Raw genomic sequence first — 16,052 nt, forward strand, 5'->3', positions numbered from 1 at the left:
AGTCCCAAATGTTTTTGATTTTGATGAAGTTCAATTTATCAACTTTTTTTCTTTTATGTTGTGTACATGTCTAAGAACTCTTTTTGCCTAACCACAGGTCACAAAGATTTTCTCTTATGTTTTCTTCTAAAAGTGTTACAGTTTCAGCTCTTACAGTTAGGTCTGTGATACATTTGTAGTTCGTTTTTCTGTATGCTGTAGATAAGAGTCTAAATTCATCTTTTTTCTTGAGGATATCCAATTTTCCCAGTACTGTTTCTTGAAAAGATTGTCTTTTCCTCATTGAATTACAGTGGCAACTTGTTGAAAATCAGTGATCATAAATGTAATCCTGAGTCGTTTTGACGTTTAAATTTTTTTTTTGAGAGAGAGATTGAGAATACATATGAATATAAATGCATAGTAAGGGGACTTGAAGCAAGTTTACCAAACTGTTGACAGTGGTTACCTCGTTGGAGGAGATTGGAAATACCAGAAGGATGGGGATATTATTTGAATCTTTTAAAATGAGATTGTGTGAAGAGAATGAGAAGGCATGCCACAGACTGGGAAATGAATATTTATAAAAGATGTATCTGATATTTGATATAAACATCTGTATCAAAATATACAAAGAACCCTTCAAACAACCTGATTTTTAAATGGAGAAAAGACCTGGTCAGACCCTTCACCAAAGAAGATACACAGATGGCAAGTAAGCATATGACAAGATAAGGCTCAACATCGTAGATCATTAAGGAATTGCCAATTAAAACTACAATAAGCTACCACTGCATGCCTATTAGAATGGCAAAAATCCAAACCACTGACAACACCAAATGCTGGTGAATATGGAGAGCAGCAGGAACTCTGATTCATTGCTGGTGGTACATTGCAAAATGGTACAGCCACTTTGGAAGACAGTTTGACAGTTTTTTACAAAACTAAACATGCTCTTATCATACAATCCAGCAATCACAGTCCTTGGTATTTTCCCAAATGGTTGAAAACATATGTCTACACAAATATGTGTACACAGGTGTTTATAGCATCTTTATTTATAATTGCCAAAACTTGGAAGCAACCAAGATGTCCTGTAAACAAAGAGAGAGAGATTGTATTCATATTGTGTAATTTAGGAAACAAAAACATTTAGGATATCTCTCCTACCATTTAGTGATCAAAAATAATTTAGGAGAGTTATCCATATATGGCATTTTTTTTTTTTTTTTTTTTTTTTTTTTTTTTTTTGCGGTACGCAGGCCTCTCCCTGCTGTGGCCTCTCCCGTTGCGGAGCACAGGCTCCGCACGCGCAGGCTCAGCGGCCACGGCTCACAGGCCTAGCCGCTCCGCGGCATGTGGGATCTTCCCGGACCGGGGCACGAACCCGTGTCCCCTACATCGGCAGGCGGACTCTCAACCACTGTGGCACCAGGGAAGCCCCCATATATGACATTCTTTGTGTAGATTTTGAAGGTTTGTAAGACCAAAAAGAACAATGAACAATTTTACTATAAGAGTTTTTCACTTGAATACTAAATTCAGGGTGATTTAGTCTAATTTTATGTTGCCATTCTCAATTTTTTTGAAGCTTCAGTTTATTAGTTTGTAATTTTAATGTGGTTAGCATTAATCTGATAAACTTGTGCTTTATTTATTAATAGGTAGAAGACGTAAATCAAAAATTCAACAATCTGACCAAACTTGAGGAATCTGGGTGGCAAAACAATAACAATACAAGCAAAAAAGTTTTTCGGGTAAGTTTGTGGGTTTCTAATATAGACTCTTCTACTCTAAATTTTATTTTCAAGCTTTATAAACATTTAGCTTCAGATTTTTATCATTTTTTAAAATAAGTTTCATATATTGCTTACAATGTGCTGATTGTCTTTGAAGAAAGAAAGGAAATGAGCAATGCAAAATTCAGGATGGTTATTTCCGGAGGGAGGAAGGATAGGGGCTATGATTGAATTGGGGCTGTGATTGATTGAGAGCTTCTGAGTTGCTACATAGTGGGTGTGTGTGTGTTTGTTTTATTCTTTAAATTGTGTTTATACATTTTTTGGTAATAATAATGGTAGAATTAGATAATTTATATAATGCTTAGTATGTGACAAATGTTGTTCCAAATACTTTACATGTTTTAACTCATTTAATCCTCAACAATCCTCCTGAGGTGGGTACTGTTATCCCCATTTTACAGTTGAGGAATATGAGGCCCAGAAAGATTAAGTTACTTGCCCAAGGTGGAGCTGGGTTTCAGGCCAGACTTTCTCATTCCAGAATTCCTATTCTTATCCAGTAGGCTGTGCTTTTGTGTGATATATTTCAAAATGAAAGATTTTTTGGGTTTTTTTTGGCCATGCCGAGTGGCTTGCGGAATCTTAGCTCCCTGACCAGGGATCGAACCTGGGCGCCCTGCAATGTAAACGTGGAGTCCTAACCACTGGACCACCACAGAAGTCCTGAAATAATTTTTTAAATAGAAAAGAAAGAGGAACAATGGCTCTTTAGAATGTCTGTCTTCTTCCCTATACTTTGTCTTGTAAAATTTCCTATTACTTTATCATGATAACTTCCATTCTTATCTATTTGTAGAATTTTTTCTAGTAATGTTTTAAACTCAGAGTTTTTGATTCAGATGAATGCTTCTCAAACCACAGTAGAGCATTGCCAGTTTTCCTTTTAGATTTTAGAAAAATGTCTGTGGTTATAAAATCAGGTTTCTAGATTGGTACTTTATCATGCTATGTAATCCATAGCAAAACTGTTTTAAATCCTTAGGAGTTTAAGCTGTTACAGTATTAAAGAAACATTTTAATAAAATTATTTTACTAATTGTTATGACAAAGACTCAAAGGACATTGACAAAATTGATTGAACGAGTTTTAAATCTACTAAACAATGAAGGATGCTTGAACATTTTGAAGCTACTGTGGATATTTCTTATTGAGTACTTAGTCCTGGAAACATTAATATCATCAGTGATGCAGATAATGGCTGTATCAGTACAGCAGTATATCAGAGCCTTGTAATTCTGCCCCTTGTCACCAGGTGTCTCTCTCCTCCTACTTTATTTATAGGCTACTGTTAAGATATTGGACAAATAAAATAAAATTTATCTTTTACCTATACTTTGTTACCATTCCCTTCTACCTCCTATTCATTGCCTCTCATTCCATCACTTATCCTGTTTTCATCTTTCCCTCTTTTTTCCATCAGTTTTTAGGTATGTTTAAGGGTCTTATCTCTGTTTACATTAGGAAAAAGCAAAACAACAACAGCTAAACCTGTGAGGGCCACATCTGTGTACTGTGAGGGTACACAGTTATCTGTACCTCCCCTTCCCCCATTCCCATTTCTTTCTTCCCAGTCACAGACAAGCTTCCTGAAAAAGTTGTCTATACTCTGTCTTTATTATTTTGATTCCCACTTACCTTTCCAACTCACTGCAATTCAGCTTCACCCCCTCTATGCTTCCAGAACAGTTATAACCAAGGTTATTGATCCACTAATTGCTGCAGTTATTAGGTACTTAATTATAAAATCTATTCCCTCTGCAGTATTAAATACAGTCTACTCCCTCTTTCTTGAAATTATTTTATACTGATTTTCCTCCTACCTCTGTCCCTTTTTATCAGTCATGTTTGCAAGTTTCTTTCCATTTATCCCTTAAGTGTTTGTGATACTCCAGTTCCTACCTCAACTCTCTTCTCTCCTTCCATATGCTTCATGCGCAATCTTACCCACTCGGCGATGATTCCCGAATCTGTATTTCAAACCACTCTTACTGCTGACACAGTAATACTTTAAAATCTGTGTATCCCAAACTGAAATCATCTTCACACACATCGATGTTTCCCTGTCTCAGAGAATGGTATTATCATCCCTCCAGGCCTCCAAGATAGAAACCTGGCTATCTTCTGTGGTCCTTTCCTTTCTGTATTTCACCACCTTCATTCCACGTATCTAAAAGATTGCTAAGTCCTCTCAATTCTTCCTCATATCTCCTGAATCTGTTTACTTTTTTCCATTTTTCCCTCCGTTATCTAACTGCTAGCATCTTTTTCCAGTATCACTGAAGTAATCGCCTTCCTAACTGGCTTGTAACCCTCCAATCCATTCTCCAGGCTGGACACAGAGTGACTTTTCCAGAATGCAAATTTGGTAATGTTAACCTCCTGATTAAAAATCATCAGTAACCTCTATTCCTTTGTCCTCTGTGTAAATGTAGCTCCTCAAAATGGTTACATGTGAGGGATCATAATTAGCTGTTACTTACCTCTTGCCAACTCCTCTGTGCTTTCTTTCATTCCTGGTTTTGCAAACATGCTATTCTCTCTACCTAGCCCTTTCCTCATCCCATCTTGTAGCCCACCTAGCTGTGATTTCAGCTCAGGTGCTACTTCCTATAAGCCTTCTTGGTGCCTCTGAAGGTTGATTAATTGATAAATTCAGCCCTCTGAATTTATTTCTAACACGACATTTATTCTTCTCAGTGTCCTTATTTAGCTCTTCCACTGTGAAGCTGAGAACTCCTTGAGGGCAGGAACTTTGTCCTTTACCTTTTGAACCCCAGCATTTTATTTATTTATTTATTAAAAATTTATTATTTTTAAATTTTTGCCTGCTTTGGGTCTTCGTTGCTGCATGTGGACTTTCTCTAGTTGCAGCAAGCGGGGCCCATCTTCATTGCGGCGCGCAGGCTTCTCATTGCGGTGGCTTCTCTTATTGTGGAGCATGGGCTCTAGGCACGCGAGCTTCAGTAGTTGCAGCACTCGGACTCAGCAGTTGTAGCCCATGGGCTTCGGAGCAGACTCAGTAGCTGTGGTGCACGAGTTTAGTTGCTCCGTGGCATGAGAGATCTTCCTGGACCAGGGGTTGAACCTGTGTCCCCTGTATTGGCAAGCGGATTCTTAACCACTGCGCCACTAGGGAAGTCCAACCCCCCCCCCCCCGCAAGCATTTTAGCACGTATTAGGAGCTTGGTAAGTATATGATGAATGTGTTGAGTATTTCATGTATGCCTTATTTGTTTTTCTTATAAGATGGTAATGAATCCCTTTAATAAGTCATAATTTCTCTTCACAGAAAAAAGTTGTCTCAGGTATAGTGAGTAAACCCAAACAGGATGATGGTGGAAGAATTGCAGCTAGAAATCGCCTAGCTGCCATAAAAAATGCAGTGAGAGAGAGAATTAAGCAGAAAGAACATGCTGAGGCAGCAGCCTCTGCAATGCCAAAGGAAGTGGATAAAATAGTGTTTGATGCTGGATTTTTCAGAATTGAAAGTCCCGTTAAATCATTCTCAGGTTAGTTTTTCTGCTGAGACTACTAAACGGAAATATTTGGGTTGGATGGGAGCTTGTGTAAGAGGTGAAAAATAGTTTTCACATGAAGATTTATGTGTTTTCTGTGATTTCTGAGAAATAGCTTATGGAAGGTGGGTTTGGTTTAATTTTCATTTGGAGTAAAAATTTTCCTCCTATCTTTTTTTTTTTTTTTTTGCGGTACACGGGCCTCTCACTGTTGTGGCCTCTCCCGTTGTGGAGCACAGGCTCCGGACGCACAGGCTCAGCGGCCATGGCTCACGGGCCCAGCTGCTCCACGGCATGTGGGATCTTCCCGGCCCAGGGCACGAACCCGTGTCCCCTGCATCGGCAGGCGGACTCTCAACCACTGCACCACCAGGGAAGCCCCTCCTCTTATCTTTTTGAAGTACAGTAAATGTACCAATTTCCTTATTTTATTTAAAAAAAATTTTTTTTAATTTATTTATTTGGCTGCACCGGGTCTTAGTTGCGTCATGCGAACTCTTAGTTGCGGCATGTGGGATCTAGTTCCCTGATCAGGGATCGAACCTGGGCCCCCCTGCATTGGGAGCGCGGAGTCTTAGCCACTGAGCCACCAGGGAAGTCCCCCATTTTCCTAATTTTAAAATATTGCAGTGTAACCAGCTTTTACTACTTCAGGAAACCATTCTTTCTTATGATTTTCTAACTCTGGTTGTATTTTTCAATAGCTATTTTTCATAGGCTATCTTTATTAGATTGAATTTATTTACCTAGATTGAAATTATGTATAAGCCATATAATGAGAGGTCATAGTTGAGGTAATCTGTTTCTTCAATCTTGGTAGACATTTTTTTTTTTTTTTTTTTTTTGCGGTGTGCAGGCCTCTCACTGTTGTGGCCTCTCCCGCTGCGGAGCACAGGCTCCGGACGCGCAGGCTCAGCGGCCATGGCTCACGGGCCCAGCCGCTCCGCGGCATGTGGGATCCTCCCGGACCAGGGCATGAACCCATGTCCCCTGCATCGGCAGGCGGACTCTCAACCACTGCGCCACCAGGGAAGCCTGACACTTCTATTAATGCATTAAGTGCTAGATGTTTATTTTCAAGGAGAAAGGGGCTAAGTCCTCTTTAAGTACTAATCAGGAGAAGGGATTTTTTTTTCCTATTATTTAACTGTGTCCACTTGGAAGATTTCTGACAATAAACTTGAGTTGCTACTTAATATTTACATTAAAATGTAAATTCATCACCTCAAGTATATTATTACCTCCCTGTCAATTTAGGTATCACACCTAGTGGGTGGTTTTGGTGTGTTTCCTTTACCCCAAGCAGCTGCACTCCCTGGACTCCAGGAATCGCCTCACTGCTAATGGCATGGGTCCTTGTTACTTACTTCCCAAGGATCCTAGTGGTTTCCATGACTATGGGCCCACCACTGTCTATTCTTTCAGGGAGCCATCTTGGTACTTATGACGAGAGAGATCAAGGTTTTTGATCAAAATTGATCTTTCTGAAATTGATTTTTAATTATAGAACTCAATAGAGTTTTAATTGTAGAACTCACAGTTTATATGAGGTTTGTTACAAGACAGAAGTCCCCCAGGAAGCCCCACTCATCCCGTTTGTCACTTCCTAAAGGCAACCACTTCCAATGCTTAAAGGAGTCTTGGGGTATTGTTTACAGCCCTCTCTAAACAAGGTGTAGATTTTTTTCTTGAATTATTCCTTTGATGTACTTTTCCTTGGTTTTCTCTGATCTTTCAGAAACTCTTATCTTTCTCCTGGTAAATAGACTGTTTTTATCATTCTTTCCTGTACTTGTCATTTTCTTCTACTTCCTGAATTTCTTCAACTTTCCTGTTGGCTATCATGTTTTTAATTCCCAAGAACTCTTTCTTAGTCTTTGAATGTTCCATTTTATAACATTCTGTACTTGTTTCGTAAGTGCACTGTCTTATTTTTTTACAGACGTTAACGATAGCTTTTACGTATTCTTCCCTTGGATAATTTGTTCCAAGGTACTCTCATCTGTTTGGTTTTGGTTTCTGTCTCTTGTATTAGAGTCTTCCATCGGGTGTCTGATGATCATTCACTGCTTGCTCATGGTTAAGAGCGGGACTCTGCACGGCAGCGTGTGGGTAATAAGGTCTTTACTGTGGGGTGATTTAGCTGCACCATTATGCTGGGAACCTGCACATCATCACTGTATTTAAGTCTTTTCTCATGGGCTAGTTAGATTCCCCAGAGAAGATCCTTCTGATCTGTTGCCTGGAGGGTATAATTCTGGCTTCCAGTCTTTCAGGAGCCACATGGGGGGAGGGAAACTGAGTGTATCAACAGTTTAAATAATACTCATTTAATCCCCCCTTTACCATATAGTACCCGTCTCTCAACCTTATCCCCTAAACCAGAGATGCCCTGTTTCACCTTTTTGGGGAGATAAGCCTCTAGTTTTTTTTATCTTGGTGGTGGGAGGGGGTTGTTGACAGTTTCCCAGCTGTGCATAATGAGGAAAGGAATCTGGACTAATTGTTCTTTAAACTGACTTTGAACCAATCTTCCTGTTTTTACCTCTGCTTGCAGAGATTCTTGAGGCCACCAATTCTTTTGAGAGGTGCTGCGGTATAAACTGGGTTGATTCACATCTTTCCTGACTAGTGGCTTAGGATTTATTTTCTTGAGTCTACTAAGTAATATACCACTCATCTATCTATATTACGCTTCCAAATTTTTCTGAGTTTTGTTGTTTCTGGTTTAGTTTCCTTTGTCCTTGAAAATTATATTTCAAATTTTAAAAGCCACTGACCTTAAAAAAAAGGATGCTTTGTCCTTGTAGCATTCAACCTTTCAAGATTATCTGTTACTGTTTATAGTAGTGGGATGTCAAGAGGAAGCAGTTTAGTGTGTGTATTCAGTACTATCTTTAACTGAAAGTCCCAGGCATTGACTTTAACAAACATTATTTTATAGGAGAAAGGTAGGGGAATAGGAAGAATTTGCACTGTCTTCCTAGTTATAGTGAAAAATGAATGAAAGAGCTTTTTGGTATTAAGATGATTTCTCTCATCTTCTAGGACTTTCTTCTGAATGTCTTTCTCAGCGACTTAGAATACCTAAGTCTGCCAGCAAAGCTGCGTCTGAGAGCAGGGCTGAGATGGGCGTTTTAAGACAAACCACATCACCAGAGAATCCTGATCCTCAGGGCACCAAAAGTGAACATGTTGATAAGACTTTGATTTCAAATATTCCTGGAAACAGGTATTTCTTTAATATTAAGGGTTTAACAGATGCAGACATTAAATACCATTTCAGATTGTTAACCTGGTTAAGTATGCAAGATATGTATTGTTTGTTAAATTTCACAATGACCCTGTAACGTATAGGCAATACTTCTATTTTATAAATGAGGAAATTCGGGCTTCACATTTCAGATTGGTAAATGGTCATATCTAGATGGGCAGAGTAAATGCTACAGAACAAAGAAGAAAAGAAGTAATATAGTGTTCTTTGTTGATAAACGGCCTGAAATTTTGGTGCTTGACAGATCTGAGCTCAAAACCAGCTCTATGACATACTAGCTATGAAACTTCAGGAAAAGTTTAATTAACTCACTAAGCTTCAGATTCATCATCCACAAAACAGTGCTGATACCTCCCTGCAGTGTCATTGAGAGGTAGGCACTTTTGTACCAGCCATTATAGAAAGTACCTTGAGGTTGCTGACTTGACAGATGGCAGAGTGAGACAAGGGGGAGCTAATATGTACTGAACAATTATTATGGGCTGGGTATTGTTCAAGGTTCCTATCATATATTATCTCATTTAATCCTCAAAACAACCATGTGAGGTACTAGATCTCCATTTTTAAAAAATGAGGAAACTTGAAAAGTTAGTAACTTACCCAAATTCAGCTTACAGTTGGTGAGAGTGGATGTTACCTACATTCTTTATGCTACATAGTACTGCCTCTGCAAAGATGCATCAAAATTACCTATATAGTCCTTGTTCGTGGAACATAAATGTACCAGAAATATAATAGGAAAAAGATACTTTAAGTAGGAAATAAAATTGTAGTCTGGAGCCAAGATAGGACTGTTGGATTTATTATTAATCTGGAGATGGGACAGCATTGAATATTCTGCCGTCACACCAAACAAGGTTGTCAAAAATAAAGAACACCCTATGCATTGACTATTTCAATGGGGAAACAAATGAAAGTTTTTCTTTTTAAATATTTCATGGAACAAGTTATAAAATTTCCAGTTTTCAGTATAAACTGAAGTATATTTAGCCTTTGTAGGGATTAAATTATTTTAGATGTTTTACAAATCTGTGGATTATAAAATACCAATTTATTGTCATTTCTTAAATGCAAGTTACTTTACTTTGTGTACCCTGTAGTTCATTATCCTGTACTAAGAAGATCCAAAATTGTATTTAAGTGATATTACAAGTACTCTTTAAAAATTTTTTTACTTTATTTCTGATAATAGTCCTGAAAGAGCATCTTACAAATAAACAACTTCGTACAATGAAGGCAAAGTGAAGCTGAAAACCAGAAAAATAGAGTATATATACATATTTTTAAATGACTCCAAGAGGTTGAGACAAATGTTTCTAGTAAAATGCAAGTTAAGAACTCCAGGATTAGAATATATTGTGCTATAACTAGCTAACAAGTAAAGGTAGGCAACTCCAGCCATACAATAATTGAGTTGATGCTTTAATCCCCCAGAAGTAAGCTTTATCCTGACTTTTCTAGTATGTGGCTCTGGATTTGGCTGAGGTTCAAAAGATTGCCAGCAGACTGACCAGCACGGTCACAGCTTGTGAGCTTTCTGAGGAAAATGTGTTTGGTTTGTAAGGCCATCCTGAAGTAGCTGTCATCCAAAACTAATCTATTTGGAACAGGCCTGATCTTGGATGAGGCTGCATCTTTGACCCATAAAGGATAGTCTCAAAACACAAGTCAAAACATAGCAAAATGTTTAATTATTTGAGCACAATGCTGCTTTTTTCCTTTTTCAGGAACAGCATAGTAGAAGATGCTAAGTGTCCTGGATTACAAGATTTAATTGAAGTAAACCATGTAAGTCCTATTCCAGTGCATTAGATAGCCCAGTATGTTATCTATTTATATCATTATATATAGTAACTCCATAAACAACCTCCAGAATTTCCACTGGAAATCTAAAGCAGTCATATAGAATTACAGTTCTTATTTCAAAGACCTTTGGCTTGTTTGAGATCATAGTGCCAATTTGGTTTTCAGCTCACATCAAGATTATTTTTGTAAATAAAGTTTTATGGTATCACAGCCACAGTCATTTGTTTATGTATTGATTCTGGCTGCTTTCAAAATATAACGGTAGAGTGTTCATGTTTGTGCAGAGACTCTTTGGATCACAAAGCCTAAAATATTTATAGTTGGCTCTTGAACAACAGCATGAGGGGTTGCCACCCTCTGCACAGTCAAAAATCCACGTATAACTTACAGTTGGTGCACCCCTTATACTTGGTTCTTCCATATTTGTGGGTCCGCATCCGTGGATTCAACCAACCACAGATCCTGTCGTATTTACAATTGTAAAGATTCTGCGTATAAGTGGGCCCTCGCAGTTCAAACCCATGTTGTTCAAGGGTCAACTGTACTACCTGGCCTATCACATGGAATGTTTGCCAATCTCTGAGCTGGACTGTTGGTACTTGCTGAGAAACTTTCCTTCATTTGTACTATTGCTGTAATATTATCTGATCTAATTGTTCAAGAAGCAAGATGGTAGGATTTACAGTGTTCTTTAGCTTGTGCTCAGAATGTCATCCTTGTATTATTTCTTATTTTTAATAGCAATAAGACTTTTTCTGTTTATTTCAATTTGGGGTAATTAAATGTAATAACATTTTTACTTCCAGGATGTAAATAAGATAAACTTTGAAATAAATTGTTTGCCTAGTGAAAGAATGAATTTGGCTCTCCTTGCTGGCAAAGCGGCAGATGATGTTAATACTAACAAAAAGGAAGAAATTTCAGATGTTGTGTATGGAATGGAGCTAAATTCAATTACAGCACAGGATGTTTTGATGATTAGCCCTGAAAAAAATGTACCATCACAAAATAACATCTCACAGGAAGAAGAAACTAAAATTTCTCAGTCAGGTAAAGTTTTTTAATATATTTAAATGAGGCTTTGTTAAATAAATGAACTTGGACTAAAGTATAGATTATTATAAACACTTCGGGATACAGTTTCCAAGAATGAAGGTTGAGAAATTGGACACTTGCAGTACATATCTTGTGAGAATTAGTTTGTGTTGTGGTACCCTACTATCCACCCAAACCTTTTGAGGTAGACCCATTAAAAATCAACAACAGATACTAATCCATATTGGATGTCAGCAGCACTTTACATTAGACCTAACTATGTGGCATCCTTTGTTGTTTGTGAAGACTCAGAAAAATTCCCTGAAGTTTCTTTAGTTCTCTTCTTTTCCATCAAACATCCTCAAACCTTTCTTCAAAACACCCTCTTTTTCTGCCCTAGTGCCTTTTCCTACCTACTGTGTTGTGATTGTTCAGTAGGAAATGGCTCTTGTATTTTTGTTATAATATAATGTGTGATGGTTTCACCTACTATTTTCATCTGCTACTGCATGGTGCCCTTCTGGCTGGGGTCTAAGGCAAAATAAACATTATAACCTTGGTCAGACATTTAAGGCACTCCAGCTATGTTCTAGCATCTTTTGGGTACCTTTAAATTACAAGCATGAGATTTATTTATAGAAGCCTTTTTTTATACTGAAATTAAGGATGAGAATTTTACAAAGAAATTTAACTACATTTAAAAAAATATTATAGCATAAGATGATCCATATTTTTCTTAGCATATGATGTATGGAATTTTTCATATCTTTCAAGGCTTTGTTCCTTTCTAACAACACTTAACTGCGAGAATATTACTTTAAAAGTTAAAAATTATTCCTTTTTGTTTTTCAGTACTGTTTGATAATAAAAGTCTCACTACTGAATGCCATCTTCTTGATTCAGTAAGTTTTCCAACTTGATTTGAAAAGTTCTTTATATTCCAGATTTGTTTTATAAAAGGAATATTACTCACTTTTCAATTTACGTGCAAAGTTTACATCTTGTCATTGTTTTATTTACTCTGAAATCCACTTTTATTCATTTTTTCTCAAAATGGGAAAAATTGTATTGTTATATTAATACTTTAAAATATAGTGTGCTTTAGTATTAAACTCTGAAGATTTAATTCTCTATATGGTTTATGTATCAAATTTGTTGTGACAAAATGGTTGAATACTTGAACATCTAATACGTAGCTTGGATTATGCTGGGTAGTTCTCAGTGATGTATGAAAAATATAATGCAAGATTTCTATACTTTTGAAGCTTACAGTTGGGGAGATAATGTCTGTCCTACCTTCAGTCGTTGCTTATTTTCATTCTAGTTCTTTTAGATTACTATATTTATGTCCTGCTATTTTATTTGGAAGCTCCCCAGCCTTTACTTTTAGTGACCTCTTGCCTTTAAATCTAGTTCAGACATTTGCCCATCTGTGAAGCCTTCCTGTATAAGCTCTCATCTCTCGCATGTTAATTTCTGTATAGGCACAGGTGCACAATGCATACAGTGCACACATTGAATCTCTTATTAAGAGTATAATATGAATAAATGATACTGTATTCCTAAAACATATTGTACTTTCAGGAATCTATTTCCCTTATTAACTATAAATTCCTCTTTAGGCAGAGCTGTCTGATTCGCATTCATGGGTGCTGGCACTGAATAGTAGGGCATGAATGGAATAGTGCTCTCTTGCCTACTAAGTGTTTACAGCATTGGCTTTCACCCCCTACTGCCAGATATTTTTATTTCAATGATCTGTATTAGGACGTTTGTCAGGCGATTCTAACATGTGGCCATGGTCAACAACTCTGGTTTATAACCTTACCTTGAAATTTTCCAGGACCAATTGCTAAAATAAATCAGGGAGTGGCTTTGGTTTGCTAATCTTCGATCTCAGAATATAAAAAATTCATTAAGGCAAATGTAGGATCAAACAAACAATTTTTGTTAACCTCATGAAGCCTGGCAAATGCTTGGCGTCCTTAAGCCACTAATTCCTTAAGGACCTCCGAATATGTTGACTTTTATTATCTTTCGAAGATGCCTTCTTTGTATTCAGCCTTCTGGGGTGGCTACATCTCAGGAGCTGAACGGAGTGTGTTACTGCGACCACACTGTTCCTTCTTAGTCTTGGCCTTCTTTATTTATTTATTTTAAAAATAAATTTATTTATTTTATTTTTGGCTGCATTGGGTCTTCGTTGCTTCACATGGGCTTTCTCTAGTTGTGGTGAGCGGGGGCTACTCTTCGTTACAGTGTGCGGGCTTCTCATTGTGGTGGCTTCTCTTGTTGCAGACCATGGGTTCTAGGCGTGCAGGCTCAGTAGTTGTGGCACACGGGCTTAGTTGCTCCACAGCGTGTGGGATCTTCCTGGACCAGGGCTGGAACCCGTGTGCCCTGCATTGGCAGGCAGATTCTTAACCACTGCACCACTAGGGAAGTCCCAGTCCAAGCCTTCTTTTTTTTTTTTTTAATTAATTAATTTATTTATTTATTTTGGCTGCATTGGGTCTTCATTGCTGCGTGCAGGCTTTCTCTAGTTGTGGCGAGCAGGGGCTACTCTTCATTGTAAGTTGCAGAGCACAGGCTCTAGGCGCACGGGCTCAGTAGTTGTGGCGCACAGGCTCAGTAGTTGTGGCTCACGGGCTTTAGTTGCCGCGGCATGTGCGATCTTTCCGGACCAGGGCTTGAACCCGTGTCCCCTGCATTGGCAGGCGGATTCTTAACCACTGCGCCACCAGGGAAGTCCCAGTCTTGGGTTTCTTTAATCCTAGGCTGAGACCTAGAGAGACAGGGATTTCAGCATAAGGCCAAGTTATATAAACCTGATTTAATCTTGTTCTCAGAGCTGAATTCTGAATGATTGGTTCTGATAATATGTGGTATTATAAGTAAATCTGGATGTTAATGAATCATAATATTCTATTTTTGATACATTAGTAATATGATTAAAATTGCTTCACAGTTATCATATATTATCTTGTTGATAAATCTTAGTATCTTAAAACTTAGTCTCCCTGTGAATTATTTTCCACTTCCATAAATTTTAGAAGTTATATTTTTGGATTTTTTTTTTTTTTTTGCTGGATTTTTTTTTTAATAGGTCCACCTGTCTATTTTAGACCCACATTATTACTAGCTCTGTGCATCATTTGAACTTGAAGTAGGGTTTGAGAGGGAACAAAGAAAAGGATCCCAGCAGGATCACACTAGTAAAAGACCTATTAAGTACAATTATATGGACTAGGATTTGTGGAATCTGCATAAGTGGCCTCAGTTTTATTCATCCTGCATATGTTGCTGAAGTCCATTTACATATTACTAATCACCTTTTAAGGCGTATATTCCTAATATGCTTTTCAGTTAAAAAAAACTATATGTTTGAAATTAGATCCATGGAAAGTAGCATAATCATGTCATTCATAACTTTTTATTGTGTATAAGAAACGTCATTTATATTATTAGTTAATCCATTACTAATTTGCAATGTTGAAAACTTAATTGGTGAAACTCTTGATGGTTACTTTAGTGACTTCTCTAAATTTATTCTCTAGCCAGGCCTAAACTGCAGTAATACATTCACTCAGGTGGAAAGAAGACATCAAGAATGTACCAGACACATTCCCTTTGGTGGTAACCTGATTACGTTTTCACCTCTAAAGCCCCTCAGTGGAGATCAACCAGAAGAATTTTGAATTTAAAAATAAATCCAGACATTTTTCTTCATGTTATCAGTGCTGTGGTATATTCTTAGAATATTGAAAAGTTGAAGAATATGTATTTGTGTTCACTTCTATTCAATCCATTTATATAGTGTCATACAGCAGCCCTCCGTATACTGAGGGCCTACTGTTGGGGACTTGAGCATCCTTGAATTTTGATATCTGTGCATGTGTATGGGGGGGGTGTCCTGGAACCAATACCCCCCACCCCAGGATTCAGAGGAACAACTGTATACTATTTCAATATTCAGTGTTCATCAAAGTATGTTTTAGATATGATACTGTGTCTCAAGGGAAGTGGGGAAATTTTGTATATTAACCATGCAGAATAAAAATGTACTGTGCCTTGCCTCTCTTGTTTAAAATGTATAAGCTTAAATGTTAAGTATACCTACTCAGAGCTTATGAACATTCTTTCATTTAATCAAAATATAGTGTTAAACTCTGACAGAAATATTTGCATTCCTTTATACTTTATTCTTAATTTGAACTCTTAAATTTGTTGATGTTGAACAGCTTTGCATAGTGCATTTTCCAGGGTACGTTGAGTTTCTTTAGATGAGCTTTCTGGATTCTGAAGTCAGTTTACATGCTGCAGTTTCACATGGTTAAATTATAAGCGGTTCCCATTAAATTCTTGTATTTTTTTTTTTCATTTTCCCCTTGACGTGACTGACAGCCTTTGAAGGAAATGCTGCCTTCCCTTAAAGAGAATTATATCAATCACTTAATGCGTTCGAAATATTTTCTCTTTTATGAAACTCTTAACTACAGGATTTGTAGAAGACAGGGTGATCAGAATAACAGAGCACCAAGATGACTCATTTTAGCTAGAGCTCGTCACCAGACCTGGATCCAGTTATTTCTGTTTGCAAATGAGGTGAGTGTTCGAGGTATTCACCAAACAAGCAGAAAC

At 37.5% G+C, this 16,052-nt stretch overlaps 1 protein-coding gene across 1 annotated transcript in view; it reads left to right on the plus strand.

The window, feature by feature from the left end:
* The window catches only part of DLGAP5 (DLG associated protein 5), a gene marked incomplete at both ends in the record, with an annotated part of 35,877 nt that extends 20,768 nt beyond the window's left edge, over positions 1-15,109 (plus strand). Inside the window, 7 exons of the mRNA XM_082649326.1 lie at positions 1,644-1,736; positions 5,071-5,290; positions 8,345-8,528; positions 10,298-10,358; positions 11,183-11,426; positions 12,264-12,313; positions 14,969-15,109. Of these exons, the coding sequence (XP_082505452.1) occupies positions 1,644-1,736; positions 5,071-5,290; positions 8,345-8,528; positions 10,298-10,358; positions 11,183-11,426; positions 12,264-12,313; positions 14,969-15,109 (993 nt within the window). The remainder of the gene's footprint in view (positions 1-1,643; positions 1,737-5,070; positions 5,291-8,344; positions 8,529-10,297; positions 10,359-11,182; positions 11,427-12,263; positions 12,314-14,968) is intronic.
* Positions 15,110-16,052: the final 943 nt, after the last annotated feature.

This window comes from Grampus griseus (assembly GCF_964374135.1).
Source record: "Grampus griseus genome assembly, chromosome: 2".
NCBI classification, from domain to species: Eukaryota; Metazoa; Chordata; class Mammalia; order Artiodactyla; family Delphinidae; genus Grampus; species Grampus griseus.